Genomic DNA, 23,535 nt, shown 5'->3' on the forward strand with positions numbered 1-23,535 from the left:
AAAATATTAAATATGCTACCTATAAATAATTTATACTGTAAGTGTGCAAGTTTTTATATTTTATAGAAATGGTTTCATCCTGCACACATTCTGAAGCCTGCTTTTTTTTCCACCCAGCATTTATGCAATCTTCTCATGTCGATTAATTTAACTCCGCGATGAATTTAACTCCGCTACTCCCTTGTGTAAATACACCAACATTAGTTATCTATTCCCCGTAGATGCTCTTTTAATTTATTTGCAACTTTCTGCTACTACAAGGCTGCAAGGCTGCAGTGAACACCTTTGTAGTGGCCTGTAGACACAATTGCAAGTATTTCTCTAGGTCACGTACCAAAGAGTGGAACACCTGGGTCCTAGGGTGTGTGCATGCTCAACCATTCTGAACCTGGCTGTGTTGTTTTCCAAAGCTATTCCACCAAAGTACCTTCCCACAACGCAGTTGTATGAGCATTTCCTTTTGTTCACATCACCGCTAACGCTTGCTATTATCGGCCTTTTTAATTTTAGCTGTTATGATGGAAATGAAACAGTGTCTCATTTGGGATGCAATTCGCATTACTTTGATGGTTATAGTTTCACATGTTTATTGGTTGTTTTTTTTTTAATTTCCTCCCTCCTACATTGCCTGTTCATAGCCTTTGCTCATTTTGCCATTGGAGCAGTTTGTGCTTTCTTATTTGTTTGTGGTAGCTCTTTGTATGTTCTGGATATAATCCTTATCTATTACGTACATTGCAAACATCTTCTCCTGGTTTGGGTTTTTCTTTTCATTTTGTCATTTGTCATCAGAAGTCTTAGGTTCATAACATAACTGGATGACTAGGGTGGCCTTCTCTGTTAGGATTTGCTCTCTTTGTGGCACGTTTAAGAAGTCATCTCCTACAACTTGTGTACACATGAAGTCTTATTTGTCACAGTTAGGTCCTTGATCTACCTATTGTATTGTTTGTGGATGGTGTGAGGTGGGATCTGATTTTGCTTTTTCCATATGGATAGTCAAATGATTGCTTATTAGGTAACTGCAATTGAAAATGTATATATGAACATGAAGAGGGAGCATAGGACAAGCTGAGGGCAAAGCACAAACTAGCATACCCATGCCCCACCCCCCTCGCCCCAGGTGGGATGTGTGTCCCCCGCAGGTAGGATGTGTGACATTCCTGGCTGCCCAAGAACAAAGGAGAAGACAGACAACAAATGGTTAAACTGATAGAGTCACCTTCGGTTTACAAATATCTTAGTACAACTGCAAGAAAAGGGCAATCTAGGGGCACCTGGGTGGCTCAGTCAGTTAAGCATCCAACTTCAGCTCAGGTCATGATCTCACAGTCAGTGAGTTCAAGCCCCGCCTTGGGCTCTGTGCTGACAGCTCAGAGCCTGCAGCCTGCTTCGGATTCTGTGTTACCCCCCCCCCCCCCCCCGCCCCATGCATCGCCCACTCTGCTCTGTCTCGCTCTGTCTCTCAAAAATAAATAAATGTTTTTTTAAAATTAGGGGGAAAAAAAGGGGGCAATCTTATCAATAGCCTAATGTCCAGGAACTCCCTACTGTCTTAAGGATAGTGTTTTGCTAGAGTGAAAACCAACCTTGGCCTGACAATAGCTAGGCCTCCAGTACCCTGAGAGTCTTTTTCGCATGTGGAAATCCCTTTAAGAAACGTCCTCTTGACTTTACCTCCCCCAACACCATGGTATATAACCAGTCATTCTTCACAGCCCCAGTGCAGCTCTTCCTGCCACAGGTCCTGTCCCCGTGCTTTAACAAAATCATCTTTTTTGCCCCAAAGACGTCTTTAAGAATTCTTTCTTGGGCGCCTGGGTAGCTCAGTTGCTTAAGCGTCAGACTGCAGCTCAGGTCATGATCTCACAGCTCGTGAGTTCGAGCTCCGCGTCAGGCCCTGTGCTGACAGCTCAGAGCCTGGAGCCTGTTTCAGATTCTGTGTCTCCCTCTCTCTCTCTCTGACCCTTCCCCGTTCATGCTCTGTCTCTCTCTGTCTCAAAAGTAAATAAACGTTAAAAAAAAATTAAAAAATAAATAAATAAAATAAAAAAAAAAGAATTCTTTCTTGGCTGTCAGCTCCGAACCCCACCATCACCCCAAAACCTCATCAGACAGATCACCCCCAAAGACAGAAACCTTAGGCTTTGGAGAACTTACGACAGGAAAAAGGAACAATCTCAAGTAAAGCGAAAGAAATCGTTTAGTCAATAAATACATTTGACAATTTGAGCAAAAGAAAAAAAAAAAGAAAGAAAGAAAAATCTGTGATCTATTTAGCTACTGGAATCACATTCTGTACCAAAATAAATTCTAGAGGGAGTTAAATGTAAAAGATGAATTCATTAAAAGATGAGAACATGATATTAATAAATATTTATGACTCTTTTGATGGAGTAGGAGATAGCCACAGAATGGTTTTAAAATACCCTGGAATAAATGTACTAAGAAATGTGTGAGATCTTTATGGAGAAAAATCGAAAATGGAAGCCCTAAAAGGAGATTTCGTAGAAAAACATATCCTGTTTTTAGAAAGGAGATTGAATATATTATTATAAAAATTATTTTTCCTTAATCTATACATTTAATACCATGGCACTAAAAATGATTTTTAACTAATCAAGTTGACTTTACGGTTTGTACTGTAAAATAGTATCAAGCCTAGCCCCCCAAATTCTGGCCAAAGTTGAGTGATAAGGGAGGACCTCTCTTTCACAATAAAGCATATTGCAAAGGTTTATAATTGGGGTGATGGTTCTTGCCACAGAGCTGGAGGATGGGGTCTCACTGTGAGAGGTCTGGGCTTCCTTAGAGCAGCGCCTGGTGGTGACTCGGAACCAAATTATCTTTACCTTGGGGGCAGTGGGGGCAGAGAATTCACGTTCGTACTGTGCTTTCCACTCACCCAGACTGGCTGTTGGTATTTCCTGCTTCTCAGGATTCCAAGAATTGGCCTTGCTCTCCAGAGTGAGGTTCCTGGACCACGATCAGCATCTCCTGAGAACTTGTCAGAAATTCAGAACCTCAAGGAGCACCCGGGTGGCTCAGTGGGTTCAGCGTCTGGGTTCAGCGTCTGACTTCAGCTCAGGTCATGATCTCGCGGTTTGTGGGTTTGAGCCCCGCATCGGGCTCTGTACTGACAGCTCAGAGCCTGGAGCCTGCTTCGGATTCTGTGTCTCCCTCTCTCTGTCCTCCCCCGCTTGCACTCTGTCTCTCTCTCTCAGAAATAAATAAACATTTAAAAAAAAAAAGGGTTAAAAAAAAAAAAAAAAGAAATTCAGAATCTCAGCTCCCCTTCCAGACCTGAAATCAGAATCTGCATTTTAACCAGATCCCCTGGCAATTTTATGCATTGAAGTCTGAGAAGTGGTATACTAGGCCGACCTTGTCAGTGGAATAAAATTACATATATTATTACCCCCCCACCAACCCACTTGTTTTAGTTGAACTCACATTTTTTTTATTTCAAAATTTGTATTTAATTTTGTTTTATTTATTTTTTTAATGTTTATTTATTTTTAAGAGAGAGAGACAGGCAGACAGACAGAGCGCAAGCAGGGGAGGGCAGAGAGAGAGAGGGAGACACAGAATCCAAAGCAGGCTCCAGGCTCCGAGCTGTTAGCACAGAGCCCGACGCGGGGCTTGAACTCACGAACCGTGAGATCATGACCTGAGCCGAAGTCGGACTCTCAAGTGACTGAGCCACCCGGGCACCCCTGTATCAAAAAAAAAAAAAATATATATATATATATATGTATGTATGTATATATACGTTTGTATATATATGTATATACATATATAGGCTACTTGTGCACCTAATTATTACTATTTTTTTAAATTATTATTATTATTTTTAAGTAAGCTCCACACCCAACACAGGGCTTGAATTCAGAGAGATCAAGAGTCACACACTGTTCTCACTGAGCCAGCCAGGCACCCCTAATTATCACCATCTTTGTTTTTTCTTTCTTTCTTCCTTTAATCATTACTATTTTTAATCTCTCTCTTCTAGGACATGTGCCCACTGGTCTGAAATGCCATCCTGACCAGGAACATTTGATTTTCCCCCTGGGCTGCACAGTCCTGATCCAGGCAATAAATACTCAGGAACAGAACTTCCTGCACGGCCACAGCAACAACGTCTCCTGTGTGGCCATCTCCAAGAGTGGGCTGTACCTTGCCTCCGGGCAAGTCACATTCATGGGTTTCAAGGTGAATGAACTGAAAAAATAGTTCCTTGTAAATCGATACGGCTGAGGTGACTCCCTAGAACCCCCCCCCCCCCAACTTCAGGGCAGCTCTGCAATGGTCCCTGGTTTTCCCCTCTTCTTCCTCATGGCCTCCTCTTTGAGCTCATTTTTATTCCCTCCGGCTGAGAGTAAGCACTCTGGTGTTTACACCTGACTCCGCAGAGAGTGGACTGATAATGCTCAGGAACAAAAAGTCCCTGCTTAATTTATTTATTTAAAAAAATTTTTTTTAATGCTTATTTATTTTGAGAGAGAGACAGACAGAGCTTGAGTGGGGGAATGGCAGAGAGAGAGGGAAACCGAATCCAAAGCAGGCTCCAGGCTTCCAGCTGTCAGCACAGAGCCTGATGCGGGGCTCGAACTCATGAACCACGAGATCATGCCCTGAGCCGAAGTCAGATGCTCAACCAACTGAGCCACCCAAGTGCCCCTTTGCTTAATTAATAAATTTTTTAAAATATTTTTTTAATGTTTGTTTATTTTGAGAGAGAGAGAAAGAGAGCAAGTGTGCGAGCAGGGGAGGGGTGGAGAGAGAGAATCCCAAGCAGGCTCCACGTTGTCAGCACAGAGCACAGAGCCTGACGAGGGGCTCGACCCCAGAACAGTGAGATCATGACCTGAGCCAAAGTCGGACGCTCAACCGACTCAGCCACCCAGGTGCCCCCTCTGCTTAATTTTAAATGGTTTCCTCCCTCTTGCCCTTAATGTTTGTGAGACGCAGTCTAATCTCCAGAAAAGTGCTCTTACTGATTGTTTTTCACCAAGAGAGGTAGCTCTGTGCTGGGACTCTTCTGAAGCCGGTCTGCGATCTGACAGTGTCTTCTCGCCCCCAGGCAGATATCATTCTGTGGGATTATAAGAAAAGGGAGCTGATTGCCCGGCTGTCACTTCACAAGGGCAAAATCGAAGCACTGGCCTTTTCACCAAATGATTTGTACTTGGTATCACTAGGAGGCCCAGACGACGGAAGGTAATGAACTCAATACGTTTACTTATTTTTCACTGGGCATATTTCTAGTTATGTCATCCTCTCTCTCCCCTCCGATGTTCTCTGTCGGCCTGTCCACATTCGTGTGTGTCTCATATGAAAAGCCTACGGGGAAAATACGGTAGTGCAACACTTCTCGACCTTAGCTGCATGCTGAAGCCCACTGGGGAGCTTTAGAAAATCAGTGATGCCTGGGTGGGCACCTGGGGGGGCTCATTCAGTTGAGAATCCGGTTTCGGCTCAGGTCATGATCTCACGGTTCGTGAGTTTGAGCCCCCGAGTCGGGCTCTGTGACGACAGCGTGGAGCCTGCTTGGGATTCTCTCCCTCGCTCCCTCCCTCTCTGTGACTCCCTTGCTCTCTCTCTCTCTCTCTCTCTCTCAAAGTAAATAAACTTAAAAGAATTTTTTTCAAGTATAATAAACAAGGTTATATTAGTTTCAGGTGCACAAAACAATGATTCAACAATTCTAGGCATTACTCAGTGGTCATCGAGATAGATGGACTTTTGAGGTGGACTTCTATCTATCTCTACCTTCTCCCCACCCACCTCCCCTCTGGCAACCATCAGTCTGTGGTCAGTACTTAAGAGTCTGTTTTGTGTGTGTGTGTGTGTGTGTGTGTGTGTGTGTGTGTGTGTGTTTTCTACATTCGTTTGTTTCTTAATTTCCACATGTGAGTGAAATCATACAGTAATTGTGTTTCCCTGACTTATTTCACTTAGCATCATACCCTCTAGTTCCATCCGTGTTGTTGCAAATGGCACGATTTCATTCTTTTTGGTGGCTGAGGAATGTTCTTATATATCCCACGTCTTTTTTGTGCATTCACTTGTTGATGGACGCTTGGATTGCTTCCATATCTTGGCTATTATAAATAATGCTACAGTAATAATATCTATCTTTTTGAATTAGCATCTTCATTTTCTTTGGGTAAATACCCAGGAGTGAAATTACTGGATCATAGGGTAGTTCTATTTTTAATTTTTTTGGGAGAACCTCCCTACTGTTTTCCACAGTGGCCACACCAGTTGGCATTCCCACCAACAGTGCACGAGGGTGCCTTTCTCTCCACATCCTTGCCAACATTTGTTGTTTCTTATGTTTTTGATTGTAGCCATTCTGACAGGTGTGAGGTGATATCTCATTATGGTTTTGATTCGCATTTTCCTGATGGTGAGTGACACTGAACATTGTTCATGTGTTTGTTGGCCATCTTTTTTTTTTTAATTTTTTTTTTAACATTTATTTATTTTTGAGACAGAGAGAGACAGAGCATGAACGGGGGAGGGTCAGAGAGAGGGAGACACACAATCTGAAACAGGCTCCAGGCTCTGAGCTGTCAGCACAGAGCCCGACGCGGAGCTCGAACTCACGGACCGTGAGATCATGCCCTGAGCCGAAGTCGGCCGCTTAACCAACTGAGCCACCCAGGCGCCCCTGTTGGCCGTCTTTATGTCTTCTTTGGAAAAATGTGTATTCAGATTCTCTGCCCATTTTTAAATTTGTTTTTGTTGTTGTTGCTGTTGTTTTGGTGTTGAGTTGTATAAATTTTTTATATATTTGGACCCCTTACTGGATACGTCATTTGCAAATACCTTCTTCCATTCAGTAGGTTGCTTTGTTGTTTTGTTGATGGTTTCACTGTGCAAAAGCTTTTTGCTTTGGTGCTTTAGTCCCAGTAGTTTTAATTCTGCTTTTATTTCCTTGCTAGAGGAGACAGATCTAGAAAAACGTTTCCATGGTCACTGTCAAAGAGACTATTGCCTGTGTTTTCTTCTAGGAAGGAGTTTTATGGTTTCAGGCCTCACAGTTAGGTCTTTAATATGTTTTGAATTTATTTTTGCCCATGGCATAAGAAGGTGGTCCCGTTTCGTTCTTTCGCGTGTCGCGTAGCTGTCCGGTTTTCCCAACACCATTTGTTGAAGAGACTGTCTTTTATCCATTGTGTATTCTTGTTTCCTTTATCATAGGTTAGTTGAGAGAGAGAATCCCAAGCAGGCTCCACACCGTCACCATAGAGCCCAACGAGGGGCTCGAACTCACAAACTGTGAGGTAACAACCTGAACCGAAACCAAGAGTTTCATAAAGTTTTAGGGCATTTTTAAACACTCCAAGAAGAGACCCTACACCCGCTAGCAGTCACTCCCCGTTCCTGCTCCCCCACTACCCTCTCAGCCCCAGGCAACCCTGATCCACTTTCTGTCTCCAGAGATTTGCCTGTTCTCCGTGTTTCACATGAATGGGATAATATAATATGTGGCCTTTTGTAGCTGATTTTTTTCATTAAGCATAATGTTTTCAAGGTCCATCCATGCTGTGGCATGTGTCAATCCTTCACTCTCTTTATTGTCAAATAATATTCCATTGTATTATTTTCTTCACATTTTCTTCATCCATCAGTGGATGGGGCTTTGTTTATTTTGTTTTATTTTTTTATGTTTATTTATTTTTGAGAGAGGGACAGAGACAGAGGGTGACAGGGGGAGGGGCAGAGAGAGTGGAAGACACAGAATGCAAAGCAGGCTCCAGACTCCGAGCTGTCAGCACAGAGCCTGATGCGAGGCTCGAACTCACGAACCGTGAGATCGTGACCCGGGCTGAAGTCGGACGTTTAGCTGACTGAACCACTCAGGCGCTCCTAGTGGGTGGGGCTTTGGGTCTTCCCCACTTTTGGACTTTTGGTAATAATGCGGCTATGAAGACTCATGTGCAAGATTTGATGTAGATGTATGTTTTCATTTCTTTTAGGTATGATGTACTTGGTTTAAGAGTCTTTTTGGAGAAGATTACTTACTTATCATTATAACTTTTTGACTTTTTAAGTGATATTTCTCTCGAGTTTTCCACTTCAGATGGTTATCTATCGATTTCCTACCAAGAAAAAAAATTATGGCTCTTACACCACCTCCTACCTCCTCATTCCTACCAATCTTGGTTATACCTTGATTTTAGAGCGCCTGTGATAATACCTTCTACATGTAGAAAATTTGGGAAGCATAGCTAGACATACTTTTGCGTTAACAGAGTTTGTAACATTAGCCTTCTTTTTCTTTAATATTTTGATTCCGGTGTTCCCCAGCATTTTTAGTATTATTGTCTGAACACATTCAGTTTAGGACTAAGTTGTGTGATTACACCCAGAAAGAAGGAGCTGGGATCCAAAGCGGTGCTTCTCACAGTGTGGTCCCCAGACCAGCAACATCGACATCACTGGGGACCTTTTAGAAAAGCGAGACCTCAGGCCCCACCCCAGACCTGCTGAATCAGAAGCTCTCGGGGTGAGTCCCGGCAGCCTCTGTCTGAACAAGCCCTCCAAGTGATTCTGATGCACGTTCAAGTGTGGGAACAGTGCCTTATGTCATCTGTCCTCTTCATCGCATTGTTCTGTTCTGGAATACTTCTCCTAGGAACTTTTGTTTTACATGAGACAAATGAGTGGTAAACGTTTATGCCTTGGCTATCTGCAAATGTCTTTTGTTTTTTTAATGTTTATTTTTGACAGAGAGAGTGTGAGCGGGGAAGGGGCAGAGACAGAGAGGGAGACACAGAATCTGAAGCAAGCTCCAGGCTTTGGGTTGTCAGCACAGAGCCCGATGTAGGGCTCGAACTCATGAACCGTGAGATCATGGCCTGAGCTGCAGTGGGATGCTTCCAGGCGCCCCTGAAAATGTCTTTATTTTAGCATCAGACTTGACTGATGGGATCACTGGTTTCTAGCCTCGTTACCATCTTCCTTCAAAACATTTTCAGTGTCACCCACTAATCTTCTAATACCCAGCGTGATGGAGGAGACATCTAGTGGGGGAAGGGGGTCAATTCTTTTGTTCCTTTAGAAGTAACCTTTTTTTTTTTCCTTTCTAGAACCACTAAATAATAATAATAATAAATAAAAATACATAAAATTAAAAACAAAAACAAAAACAAAACAAAAAACTGTTTCTTACCGTGAGAGCCTGTCTTCCCCTGACTTTTTCGGTCCCTCTCGTTTTGGCAGTGTGGTGGTGTGGAACATAGCCAAGAGAGAAGCCATCTGTGGCAGCCCGGCGGCCGGCCTCAACGTGGGGAATGCCACGACAGTGATCTTCTCGAGGTGCCGAGACAAGATGTTCGTTACCGCCGGAAAGTACGTGTCTGCGGTCGGCGTTTTCAGAACTCGTAAACGTCTGCGTTTGCTTGTGCAGAAAGCACGTCCACTCGAGTTTGGGGGGGGGGGGGGGCGGACATAGTATTCGTCCCGGCAAATCCCCTCCCGTCGTAAATTTGCATGACGCTGCAGTCCTTAAACATCCTTTGAACTGAAAGTCTTTCAAATACCGGTTAGTTGAGCATTCCGTGCTTCCCCCTGAGAAGGGTCTGCTTTCCCGCTGAATTGATTTCAGGTTCCGGTTACTTGTCACTGATAACACACGCCCTACGATGCATGCTCCCAGGGGAATGTGCCGGAATGCACAGATTGGCTTACAGGTTGACGTTTCTTAGCACCTGCTCTCGAGTTAGGCCTCCTGAAAGGAGAGTTTGCGAATGAACCGTGCCAGGAGCCCTCAGGTGTTTGATTTTTAGCCACGTGAGATCATTTCCAGCAGTGACAGCTTGTCACCAGCCAATGGGGACCAAGCCAGAGGCCAGCATCTGTCTAACAGAAGAAGTTAATTTACAGATTCACCAACAGGGCCCTGCTTGGAGTTTGAAGTGAAGTCCGCACAAAAGCATCCTCTCTAATGTGGTGTGTCAGTTCAGAGGTCAAAAAGCTGTCGGGCGCCTGGGTGGCTCAGTTGGTTAAGCGTCGCACTTCGGCTCAGGTCACGATCTTGCGGTTCGTGAGTTCGAGCCCCGCGTGGGGCTCTGCACTGACAGCTCGGAGCCTGCAGCCTGCTTCAGATTCTGTGTCTCCCTCTCTCTGCCCCTCCCCTGCTCATGCTCTGTCTCTCTCTCAAAAATAAACAACCATTAAAAAAAGGAAAAAAAAGCTCTGAATGCGGTGGGGTGGAGGTACCTGTTGGGCGGGACTATCTTTTTCAACCCCTCTGTTGGCTCCCATCTGTGACCTCACTGGCTACTTTTCAGCCAGATCAAAGAAGTGGTCCTGCCCTACGTCTCAGCCATTTCCAGCCCCCACCCTGGGGTATGCAGCCCGCCTTTGTTCCGGGGTAATTATGTGTGTGCATGCGTTTACTTCCTGGCCATGAAACTGGCTGGCCGAATGGAAGCCAGCCCCTAGGGAGCGAATCTCACTAGGAGAGCGCCCTGAGCCTGAAGCAGCTGCCCGTGTCCTACCCCTGTCTTCAGAGGCGACTCACCGCCACGCAGGGCTTCTTCGTTGGGGTCCTTGTTTCCTGAGGGTCCAGCTGCTGGTGTCCATGGACACCCTTACTCCAGGAGCCTAAACTTGAATTGAAGCCCCTTTCCCCCCTTCCCCTCCCCCTCGTTCTTCCTTCCCCTGCCCCTCCTCCCCCTCCCTCCTCCTCCTTCCCCCCTCACCCTCCCCTCCACCTTTCTCCCTCTCCCTGTTTCTCCCTGTCCCCCTCCTCCCCCTTCCCCTCCCTCTCTCCCTGCCCTGCAAATGAAAAATATATATATATATATTTTTTAAGTTTATTTATTTATTTTCAGAGAGACAGAGACACCTGAGAGGGGAAGGGGCAGAGAGAGAGGGAGAAAGAGAGAGAGACTCCGAAGCAGGCTCTGCACTGTCAGTGGGGCTCAAACTCACGAACCATGAGATCATGACCTGAGCCTAAATCAAGGGTGGGAGGCTTACCGACTGAGCCACCCAGGCGCCACCCCCGCCCCACCCCTAACAAATTTTTTAAGGACAATCTGTATTCTAGGTCTGCTTTGGTTGCATGTGACAGTGATAGCCGAGAACAAGTAAGGACTCCTGCGTTAAGATTTCTGGTATGGCACCCATGATATCCTCCATGATGGTCCCTATTTCAGATACTCCACTATATCATCCCTCATGAGAGATCCTGCAAATTCCAATTTGACGTCCAAGTGACATCCACCAGGAAGACCATGGAAAAGCTGATTTTTTTTTTAATTTTGAAAGTACGCAAATTATGTATTGGAACAAGAAATAGATTTGTATTCAAATAAGAAAGCATTCAAAATACTTCTTAAGCACTTACTATGTGCCTAACTCTGGAAGCTAAAAAAAAAAAAAAAAAAAAAGGAAAGCCGAACTTGACCTATTTTTGTTTTTTTATTTTTATTTTCTTTTAAGGTTGACTTACTTAAGTAATCTCTACGCCCAATGTGCGGCTCAAATTCACAACCCTGAGATCAAGAGTCACATGCTGTACTGATGCGGCCAGTCAGGCACCCTGATCCATCTTTTTTTTTTTTTTAAATGCTTGTTTATTTTTGAGAGAGAGAGAGAGAGAGAGAGAGAGAGAGACTGAGTGTGAGTAGGGGAGAGGCAGAGAGAGAAAGGGAGACACAGAATCTGAAGCAGGCTCCAGGCTCCAAGCTGTCAGCACACAGCCCGATGAGGGACCCAAGCTCACGAATTATGACATCGTGACCTGAGCCGAAGATGGACGCTCAACCGACTGAGCCACCCAGGTGCCCCCCCCCCCCCGATCAATCTATTTTTAAATTAATCTTTCCTGCCTTCAACTGTTAGCTTCAGCTCTGATGTTGACCGCAATATGTTTCTACAGTTACAAATTCAAATTAGCTCAATATGTAATGAGTAAATGCCAGTTATATGCCAAATCTCGTGTCAGGTACTGATTTCGTTTGGCCTTCGGTTACTTAGTCTCCTTTCTCATGAAGACAGGATTCTCCCTAATGAAGTACTTGCTCTTGAAAATATTTCCTCACAACTGTAGACCTTGAAAGAAACATACTTAGTGGGGCGCCTGGGTGGCTTAGTCGGTTAAACATTCGACTCTTGATTTTGGCTCAGGTCATGATGTCATGGTTCGTGGGATCAAGCCCCGCGTCAGGCTCTATGCTGACCACGTGGAGCCTGCTTGGGATTCCCTCTCTCTGCCCCTTCCCTGCTCTCTCTCTCTCTCTTTCTCTCTCTCTCAAAAATAAATAAACTTAAAATTTTTTTTAATAAATAAACTTAAAAAAAAAGAAACATACTTAGGGAACTCTGGTTTGCTCTCTCTTTTTACTTTATTTATTTATTTTGAGAGAGAAAGCATGAACAGAGCAGAGAGAGAGAGAGAATCCCAAGCAGGCCTTGCGCTATGAACCCAGAGGGGGCTCAAACCCACGAACCACGAGATCACGACCTGAGCCGCGATCAGGAGTCAGACGCTGAACCGACCGAGCCGCCCAGGCGCCCCTGGTTTGCTCTTCATTTGTTTAGTTTTTGGCATTTCTGTTTGCTCTCACTGCAGTGGACAGAGCGCTCGCTGGGTGTGAATCCTTGCTCTGCTGGTGTTCGGGCTCTGCGTTTTCTCATTTGGACAGCGGCGGGATCCGAAAAACTACTCAGAGGGTGGCTGGAAGGGTCAAGTGGAAGATTTTAAGGAGAACCCTGGGCCTAGCAAACCCTCAGCAATACCCCGTTCTGTCCCCCTTAGCTGCCTCTTCAGGGGGAATACAGAAAACAGAGAAGATATGAAGAGGCTGTTACATGGGTATCCATTTGCTTGGGGTTCTCTTCCACAGCGGGACAATTCGAGTATGGGAACTGGATCTCCCAAATAGAAAAATCTGGCCAACAGAGTGCCAGACCGGTCAGATGAAAAGAATAGTCATGTGTATTACAGTAAGTATGACTCTTAAGTGTTACTGTCTGTAACCATTGGTACACATTCCAAGGGGTGTGTGCATGTGTGTGCGTGTGTGTGTGTGCCAGCTCACGTGCACACATACGTAAGTGTGTGTACCTTGGGCTGGGGGTAGGCAGGTGAGATCTGGACATAAGGGATGCTGATTGAGGAAGCACAGGTGAGGGAGAGACTCACTGCCCAGACACAGCTCCGGGAAGGTCTCATTTTACCGGGACTGGGGCTTCCATCAGACCCCAGAAACCCGCCTCACCTAGACAGAAGTCGTATGGCCAGGAGGCATTCAGAGGCCGCAGCACACTCCCATGCCACTGTTTCTTGCTTCCACCACTGGAAATAAAGTCCCCAACAGTGACACTCATGGTTGAAACGCAGTCTCTTCTATAAAGAGGAATTATTCCTATGTTTTTAATGTGGACGCATACGTTCACACAGATGACTCCCTTCCCCATGGACTTATTTCTCTTTAGGTAATGCGTCCTCATTTTATACAGACAGACTTTGGAAAATATGAGATAAAGCAAATACACATTCTGTTTGGAGGAGCAAACCTTCATCCCAGGCGCCCTACAGAGGCATCTCCGGAATCGGAGCTGGCGGGATATCTACGGGTGTGGATCTAACGCCAGACACTATAGGCTTCCCCTGGAAACGCACAGGCTAACTGGACTCACATATTTCCTCCATTTCTGAGTCTGGCCCTAATTCTGCCCCCCACCCCCCCACCCCCCTGAGGCTGTTCTTACCCATCGTAGAGTCTGCAGAAATTGAAGTAGCCGTGAGCACCTTTGGAGGTCTTTATGGGGCCTCAGAGAAAGTTTGTCCCCTCCCTGATCAGGGCCCACGGGCATCGCTGAGAAAAAAACACAGGCCTTTACGTCCCTCCTCCTCTCTGATCAGATTGCCGTCGATGATAGCTTTTTCTACCTTGGTACCACAACTGGAGATATTCTGAAAATGAACCCAAGGACCAAGCTGCTGGCAGACACTGGGCCTGCGAAGGACAAATTCAGCCTGGTGAGTAGAGACCCCCAGAGTCTGCTCTGCCCTGCTCTTTTCCGGTGATTTCCTCCCTCCACTGGTAGCACGGACCTACATTAAGAGTCTGCGTTCAAAAGAAAAAGTGTATGTTGTACCCAAGGCCACGCCGAAATTTGCAAGGTGCATAAACTTCTTCCCTGAGCAAACGTATTTGTCAGCATCCTCAGTTAGGGAATCAGACCTTCCAAGCACAGGGCCTGCGGCTCTGTGATTTATAACCACGTTGCTGCCAACATTTCGACAGCCCTGTTACCATATATAAGAGAAACGTGCTTTTTGATCTATAATACCACATATAGACATGCATGTGCGTGTAATTTCTGTCCCAATCTAATAACTAGTCTTAGATTTTAACTCCAGCCAGCACCGTAAGTCATAAGCAAGACCTAGAAGTTGTCGATTTTTAAAAAATTTTTTAAAACATTTATTTATTTTTGAGAGACAGAGAGAGACAGAATATGAGCAGGGGAGGGGCAGAGAGAGAGGGAGACACGAGAATTTGCAGCAGGCTGCAGACTCCAAGCTGTCAGCACAGCGGGGCTCGAACTCACCAACCGCGAGATCACGACCTGAGCCGAAGTCGGACGCTTAACCGACTGAGCCACCCAGGCGCCCCTAGAAGCTGTCGATTTTTATATTTGCAGGGTTCCTAGTAATTCTGGCTGAAAGTCCAGAAAGACTTTGATATCTAAACCAAAATAAAATGTAATGCGATCAAAAGAGAGTTTCACAGAGTAAGCGCGGCTGTTTTCAGTACCCCCAGAAAGTTAACAAGGGCTGTTTCCACTAATCTTTGCATTTGAGAGCAGATGGTCCTAACTAAGCTTAGATACTTATCCACTCAGCAGATATTCCCGAGAAGACTTGGAATCCTGAACCATGTTCTGGGAAGATGTTAGGGTTTCCTTAATCATGCAGCCATTTAATAATACTCAAGTTTTGTTGTTGTTGTTGTTGTTTTTTTAATAATACTCAAGTTTTCAAGGACATGCCTAAGAGTGAGAAAAAGCTATAGTACGGGTAGAGAAGGGTTTAGAAATAATGCCACAGGAGATCGAGATGTAGTCTCGATAATGTTGTCCAAGTTATTTTTAGGAGGCAGATTCCAGTATGTTAAACAGATAAAAGCTAACACAGATCGGTTCAAGGAGAGCAAAGCTCAGAACCCTGCTGTTTCCAACTCCTGAGATACTGCCAGAGGGCCCCATAAAACGTGTGAAAAGTACTGATCTGGATATTTTTTGCACCCTCTTCCCCCAGCACTTGGGATCTAACCACATTTCCCCCCCCCAAAAAAAAAATTGTTGGCCGTCCTCATGTTTCTCAAGCTTTTGGTACCTACGTGCCTTGCATAGTGCACTGTGAATGGTTTACTCCTAACCATTTAAGCCTGACGGTAAATTCCATAAAGAAATGATTCTAAGATGCCTCTTACACAAGTAGAAAGAAAGTAATTCTTTTTGTTTTTTATTTTAGAGAGAGAGAGCAGGGGAGGGGCAGAGAGAGAGGGAGAGGAAGAATCCCAAGCAGGCTCTCCACGCTGTCAGTACAGAGCCCCATGTGGGGCTCGATCCCACGACCCTGGTATTATGACCTGAGCCAAAAATCAAGAGTCGGATGCTCACCCAGGCATCCCGGAACTCTTACATAACTCTTACGGGATGAAGGGATAGGAAGTATCACTGAACACATTTGTTTGGAATATTACGTGATCTTGGGCAGTAACCCATTTTGAAAATCTACTTAGGGGCGTCTGGGTGGCTCAATCAGTTAGGTATCTGACTTTGGCTTGGGTCATGATCTTCAGCCTCATGGATTCCAGCCCTACGTGGGGCTCCATGCTGACAGCTCGGAGCCTGGAGCCTGTTTCGGATTCTGTGTCTCCGTCTCTGCCCCTCCCCTGCTCACGCTCGCTCTCTCTGTCTCTCAAAAATAAACATTAAAAAATTAAAAATATAAAAAAAGAAAAAAGAAATCACACTTTGAGGCCCTGTTGAACACTTTATCTCTTGCTTCCCCAAGTCCCCAGACACATGCTAAGAATATTCACTCCTGGGTCATCTCCCTGGACAACGGGCCAGGCATTTATTGACTTGTCCTCCCACAGTGCTTCTGGAACTGGGGCAGCCAGACAGGGGGAGGGGGAGCCACATAATTCTGCTCCATGCCTTCATATTCTGGAACCTTGCTTTTTCCTCTCCAACATGAAATGCTTTTTGAACCAGAACAGGCAGAACTCAACGTAATGTAACTCGAAGGGACATAATATTTGTTTTATGATGGTCAAAGTTTGTTAAGACAAGCCTGAAAAAAGTCACTAGCTGTACTATTACCGAAAGCTTTACCATGAAATATTGGTCATGCACATTTTAAAATCAGAACTTCACAGTGGGTGCTGTAAAATAACCATCCAATCTCCCCAAACTTCGAAGATGGCTTTGAGTTTAAATACATCCTATCGTTGGTAAGGTTATATACTGCATGCTTTAGTTCAGAAAATATAGTCACCAAACAATGAGGGGTTATAAGAGGTATAAGTGTAGGAATTAAGTTCTGGGGGCACCTGGGTGGCTCAGTCGGTTGAGCGTCCGACTTCTGCTCGAGTCACGATCTCACAGTTTGTGGGTTCGGGCCCCGCGTCAGGCTCTGCGCTGACAGTGTGGAGCCCGCTTGGGATTCTCTCTCTCCTTCCCTCTCTGCCCCTCTCCCACTCACACATTCTCTCTCTCCCTCTCACACAAAATTAAATAAACATTAAAAAAAAGAATTAAATTCTGGTGAAAACAGTGGCTGCTTGTGTGGCTGTCTTTCCATCTCCTTCTCTCACTCCATGTGAGTGGATGTAAAGTATTTATGTTTGATGCATTCAAAACGCACAGCTGGCTTTACAGGGAGGAGGTTTGGTGAAGCATGCTTGGTCCTTGCCGGACCGGGAAGGCTACTTCCGGCACGGAGGCTCGTTGTTGGCACTGGGCCCTTGTGTCCAGCCTAGGGGTGCATCCCAGGCGATCCCTTCATGAGCTTTCTCTAGACAACACGTGCCAGCACTGACATAACCCCCTGGCCATCCCTCGTCCCAGGCCACACGCTGACTCTTCCCGATGAAACCATTTGGCCTTTCTCTCAGTGCTGTTTCTCCCCCAACAGGGAGTGTCCACCATCAAGTGCCTGAAGATGGGGGGGTTGTTGGTGGGTTCCGGAGCCGGATTGCTGGTCTTCTGTAAAAGCCCCAGCTACAAACCCATCAAGTAAGTTCCAGACTCCGTGGGGTTGGGATGGGGAAAGACCCACCAGCGGGAGGTCTGCGTAAAGCCAGGGGCTGTGAGATATTGGCAAAGTCGTATCTGGTAAAAGAGTTGCATCTTACTGTGAAAACGAGCGGTTGGAATCACAACCGATGATTTCGCTGTCGGTGAAAACACAATAGCTCATGTTGAATCGAGACAAAGTAGCCCCCGATGACCCAAAGGGGGATACTGCCCTTCTAATAAACACATAAATTATGATTTCACTTGATACATGGAGCCATGACGGCAGATAAGACGCGGTTATAAAGATACCCAGCCAATAACCTCAAATTTCAAACTTTGAAAATTTGCGTATTCAGTAGAATTTCTGATGCCATGCGTACCTGTTATGCGTCAGGCACTCTGCTGGTACGACTACTACTATTCGTTTGAATACAAGTCTTGATACAAATAGCCAACCTTCACCAGCTACTTCTTTGTAGTAGATACTCCACCATGTACTCTTTATGGATTATCCAATTAAAATGAAACGCAAGAAAACTTTATCCATTGTCCTTAATAAGTGTTCATTGAGCACCTGTGTCCAAACCAGTGTGCCAGATGCTATTAAAACATAAAGAAAGTAAGATATGGTCTTTGTCCTTCCAGAACTTAGAGTCTGGTTTGGGGATAAGTTCTACACGTACGAAAAAGTCCTCGGAATACAAGATAATATGTATACACAAATCTCATAGTCCAGATAAAGTAGAACGTATTATAGATATGTTACAAAGGACGTCAGAGAAGGGGGCGATCCCACGGGGGTAGTGGGCAGAGGGGCAGAGGTAGAACTTGAACGGAGTTTCAGCAAAATCAGATGGCCCTAAATACGCTCCCTGTGGCCTCGGCACAGCCCCAAGGGAGCTACAGGATTGTAGGAAGTGCATCAGCTGTCTTCATTCGGACAGATCTGTGCCGAGCATTCACTAGGTACCCGGTGCTATTCCGGGTGCGCGTGGGGTACGGCAACGAACAAAGCAAACAAATGAAGGGAAAAGACCCTGCTCTCATGGAGCTGGCGTTGCAGCAGGAGGGAGAAGACGGTCAGTAACACAGTAAACAAGGAATTACATCGTATTGAAGGCTGGTGAGAACCATGGAGACAAATGGAGTTGGAGATACAGGAAGGGGGGACTAGGGTTTGAAGAGAGAGGGGACAGGTAGCAATTTTAAATTCAGTGCCCCCCGGATAGGTCTTCTTGAGAATATATGGGGACCGGTTTTATGTTTGTGTGAAGGGGACTAAGAGAGGGAGGCTACTCCAGGGCAGCGTTGGTTAGACTCTGGATACATGGAGTGAGTATAAAAAAATGGACCCCCTAGTTTTCTAACACCTTGTTTTGAATACACAGACATGATGTCCCCATTGTAACGAAGATGGTTAGATTCAAGGCACTTATTACAGGGTCTGTGCTGTGTAAGCCTCCAAACTAACCTTGTGTGACAGGATAGCCTCCCCTTGGATACGGTGATTTCTACCTCCTTGGGTTTTCATGGGTTAAGTAAGTAGCTCCTGTGAGAAGTCAGGAAAGTATTATGATGAAGCACACTGCGGAGTTCAGGGACCCCTGGCCTCGCCCCGCATAGCCCTGGCCTTCACCTTGTCTTCTAGGGAGCCCACATGCCAATAGCCAGTATTTCTATTGGCTGCCCTCCATGGCCTCATGTACATGACCTCCATTATCTCTAATCCTCACTGAGACCCTGCAGAGGAGAAATTATTCTGCGGTTGAATGGACTGAGGCCCGGGGATTTCTGGCGATGTATCCAGAGTCGCAGAGCTCTATCTAGTTAGTGAAGAATCCGGCATGTGACTTGGGGTCAATCCTTTCTTCATTAACCGTTCTGCATCCCACCAACAAATGGATCTTTGTGAAACACTGCGTTTCCCACGCTGATCCCTTGCACAAGAACCCCTATTACATTCTGATTGTTAAAACTAAATCGGTTGCAGAGCAAGATTGGGTTTTTAGGGCCTCATTCATTTTTCTGCTCTTTTTTTTTTTTTTAAAGTTCATACTTGTTAAACATTTGGGAAACAGAAGGATCTGAAATGTGGAAGAAGAGAAAACAGTCCCTGAAAGTTCTGGTGAAGATAGTCACCGCTAACATCTTGTTATTTCTCCCGGTCTGCGTTCTTCGTACACATTTTGAAATAATTGTACTTATTTTGTGTATGAAATTCTATTTTCTGGTTTATTTTTACTTAAGGCGAGCATCATCAACATTTTCAATATTACTGTTTTTTAAAAAACTGTGGTAAAATATACATATACTCCATAAACTCTTCAACATGGCTTTACTGGCCAGGCAAATATCTTTGAGAAGTTGCCGTCCCATAGACGATTTAACCATTCCGTTATTATTAAATAGTTCCAACTTTTTTCTCTTTTCGTTAAGGTTATAATAACATCCTTTGACATCAAGGCTTCTCCCCTCCCCCAGTTTTAGGATTATTTCCCAGAAATGGCATTATTAAAGTATTCAACTGCCATGGTGGTTTGTGCGCATTGCCTGCCTGGAATGTTCCCTCTATCCAGATCCTGCCAGTGTTTCACAACCCATTTTAGACTCTCTGTCGCTGAGGAAGCCCCCTCCCCTGCCCCCGACTATCATAAACCATGCTGGCCTCTCCCTCTGCTGACCACGGGCACCCAATATTGTGAGTCACTCCTGCCTCTCTGATCGCGTCACCTCCCTGAAGTTATGTCCCAGGTCATATGCCTGATTTGTATCCTCTGTAATAAATACTCCCTGATTGAGTGACTCCACCTTCTTGCTTCTCCTGGAAGGAAAATCCAGTTACAAGGTGGCATCACTTCTATCACCCTTCGAGGGGAAGGACACCACTTTTTTGTAGGAACGGAAGAATCCCACATTTATCGGGTCAACTTCACGGATTTCAAAGAGACTCTCATTGCAACCTGTCACTTTGAAGCTGTCCAGGACATTGTCTTTCCATTGTAAGTAGAAGAGCAAAGGACTTTTGCTCCTAACATCAATGAAAACATGGAGGTCTGACACAGTGTGCCAGGAAATGTAGTTTTATCACGTTAATGCATTTTCAACATCCATTAACATAATTGTGATTTTTTTTTTTGTCCTTAAGGTTTTCGATTAGAGTCAGTTATCTTAATAGCAATTGTAATTTAATATCGTTAATTACAGTAATAATTATAAATATAATGCTGGTATTTTCTTATTATTTAATAAGAATTCTTAACAATAATTATTTCTATTACCTTCACCATGTCGCTCCATGTTTTCACAATTGAAATTTGGGCTTCTTTTGAATGTTGGCTTTTCTAATAAGCCCATCAGGGAAACATTTCTGTTTTCGCAATGCTGTCTGGAGAAACCTTAGTAGTGCCTTTTTTCAAACTTCTTTCAGCTGGGTCTTTTAGATTGGGCATACTTAACGGTGGTGGCCTCAGGACGTCTCCTGGACCTCTTGGTGATCTTCTGGATTTCTTGGTAAATCCCACACAAAACAAGTGAAACAACCATTAGCAGCTGTGACATCAAAAAACAGTCGTTTGCCATGATTTGCTTTTGAAATACATTTTGTCTCTGGCAACATTCATCCCACAAAGCTGATCAGACAGGTTTTGCTCTGACCTTCCTCAGCATGAACTTGAATTTGCAAAACTTGAATTTGCTCACGATCATGAAATGTGCTTTGGGTTCCCTGAGTCCTTGAAAGTGGGTTCTTCTAAATGTTTCTAAGAGTGAAAATGGCTCGTGCTTCCTACCAGGGGGATCTTTTTGGAAAACTGGTTAGTCAGGGGCGCCTGGGTGGCTCAGTCAGTTAAGCATCTGACTTCAGCTCAGGTCATGATCTCCCGGTTCGTGGGTTTGAGCCCCACATTCATGGGTTGGAGCCCCACATTGGGCTCTGTCATGACAGCTCAGAGCCTGGAGGCTGCTTCGGATTCTGTGTCTCCCTCTCTCTCTGCCCCTTGCAGATCGATCTCTCTCTCTCTCTCAAAAATAAACATTTAAAAATTTTTAAAAATTAAAAAAAAAAATAAAACTGATTGGTCATTTTCTTTCCATCTCACTGTTTTCCTTTTTTTTCTAAGGAGCTTGGTAGAATCAATTGGTAAAAGTTATTTGGCCCCTGGGGCCTTTTATAAGAGCAGATTTTCAACTATCTTTTCGAATACAGGATTTGTAACTCTTCTTTTTCTCCCCACCTCCTTTTTTTTTAAACAGCTTTATTGAAATATAATTCACCTACCATAAAGTTTACCCATTTAGAGTGTGCAGTTCAATCATTTTTGCGTATTACAGAGTTGTGCAACCATCACCATAATCTAATTGTAGAACGTTGCATTATCCCCAAAGGAACCTGTTAAGAGTCACTACCCTCTTCCTGCTTTGCTCCCTCCCCCCTCCCCCCGCCCAGCTGTGGAGAAAACTGAGCCCAGAGGAAGGACGTGGGGTAAATGAGCATCATGTAAGGGAACACACGCTTCCTCTCCTTGCTGATTCATCTGTGTTAATGTACATTGTTTTCAGCTGCTATTACTTTGTACGCCAAAGCATTGATATATTGGGGGAAAATATGTATGAACCAAAGCAACTTCTGCAATATTCTGCCATCACGTGCCTCTTTGCCAACTGCATATGAGCTAATACACATTACAGAAACATGCATTGTAGCAAAAGAAACTGTCTCTTTTTTTCAACCTATTGCTATTGTTTAATTTTAGGTAAGTCTTGGTCTTCCGTAGAATTCGATCTGTTCGTACTTATTTATGTCAAATGAGTTTATATTTTCTATTTAACAAAGTTTCTTTTTTTCTTGTTTACTTTTCTTGTCTTTTGCTGTGTGGCCATCATGTTTTTCGGTCCTCCCTTCCCCTCCCCTGCTCCCCATGACTTGGAAACTATTCACTTTGTTTTTATTCACTTAGTGATTTACCCTTGAATTTCTAATATAAATTATTTTTCTTTCAAACACTAGAGTTAACCAACATTTATATCATATTTTCCAAAGGAGCAAGAGTCTCGGCATATTGTATTTCCCTCTCACCGTCTCTGATGATAACATTGTTTAGAATTAGACTCAGATTATATAGTTATTATCTTTTACAAATAATTACTTTTAGCTTTAACTATAACTTTTGTTTTTTGCTTTTATCACCCTCTTTTTCTCTCACACATCTCCCTATTTGATTTTTTTCTATGTTGTTCATGGGGGAAGGGGTGGGGGGTGGTAATTCTTTCAGAGATAGTCTGTGTATAGAAAATTTGGTCCTTACTAATCTGAATATATTTTTGTTTTACCCTCGGATTTCAGTGATAATGTGGCTAGGTATAAAAAGTATTTTCATGAACTTTGTATTGAAATATACTTACAGAAAGTATATAAATCATAAGTAACCGCCTCAATGAAATATCACACCTATATGACTACCACCTGGTCAAACAATAGAATATTTCCATCACCCAAAACACCCCTTTTAATCACTACCCTTACCCTTTTCCTTAAAGAGAATCACTACCTGGGCTTCTAGCCCCATAGATTCATTTTACCTGCTTTTGACCTTCATGTAAATGGAACAATTCATTATGTATTTTGGAGGTCATATTTTTTTCTCTATGGAACCTTTTAATGTGACTGTCATACATAGCTTATCCTTAGTAGTTTTTTTTGTCAATAATTTTATCATTTAACTGAGAGAAGTGTGTTAAAGCCTCAAGCAACGAACATTGATTTCTTCCTTTATTTCTGTCAGTTTTTGCTTCATGTATTTTTGAAGGGTGTGTGTATGTGTGTGTGTGCACATTAGCATATATATATGCACATCTAATGTATTGACATTTTAATCATTATTAAGTGTACCCTCTTCATTTCCAGTAATTCTCTTTGATTTGAAATAAGATATTAATGTATTCATCCCAGCTTTGTTGTTCTTCGTATATATTTTACAAAATACTTTTACTTTCAGTATAGTGTATCTTTAAAGTTTTTCTCTTGAAACGGCATGTAATTAGTTATTGCTTTTCTATCCAGTCTAAAAATCTCTACATTTTATTTAGAATGCTTAGTCCACTTTACTCTTAATGTAATTTTTGATCTAGTAGTATTAAATCTTCCTTTGTTATTTTTCTTTTGTCTCATCTGTTCTTTGTTCTTCTATTCTTTCCTTCCACCTTTTGTTTTTTCTTTTTTTTTAATTTTGTTAACGTTTATTTATTATTGAGAGA

General features: G+C 43.9%; 1 protein-coding gene across 2 annotated transcripts in view; it reads left to right on the forward strand.

Annotated features, from left to right (window-relative positions):
- Positions 1-23,535, forward strand: part of CFAP52 (cilia and flagella associated protein 52) — a 44,257-nt gene that overhangs the window by 3,844 nt on the left and 16,878 nt on the right. For both annotated transcript variants that reach the window (XM_053211776.1, XM_027047703.2), the window contains exons 2-8: positions 4,013-4,212; positions 5,084-5,220; positions 9,235-9,363; positions 12,870-12,969; positions 13,892-14,008; positions 17,180-17,280; positions 20,112-20,282. In XM_053211776.1, coding sequence (XP_053067751.1) covers positions 4,013-4,212; positions 5,084-5,220; positions 9,235-9,363; positions 12,870-12,969; positions 13,892-14,008; positions 17,180-17,280; positions 20,112-20,282 — 955 coding nt within the window. The remainder of the gene's footprint in view (positions 1-4,012; positions 4,213-5,083; positions 5,221-9,234; positions 9,364-12,869; positions 12,970-13,891; positions 14,009-17,179; positions 17,281-20,111; positions 20,283-23,535) is intronic.

This window comes from Acinonyx jubatus, chromosome E1 (assembly GCF_027475565.1).
Source record: "Acinonyx jubatus isolate Ajub_Pintada_27869175 chromosome E1, VMU_Ajub_asm_v1.0, whole genome shotgun sequence".
Taxonomy (NCBI): Eukaryota; Metazoa; Chordata; class Mammalia; order Carnivora; family Felidae; genus Acinonyx; species Acinonyx jubatus.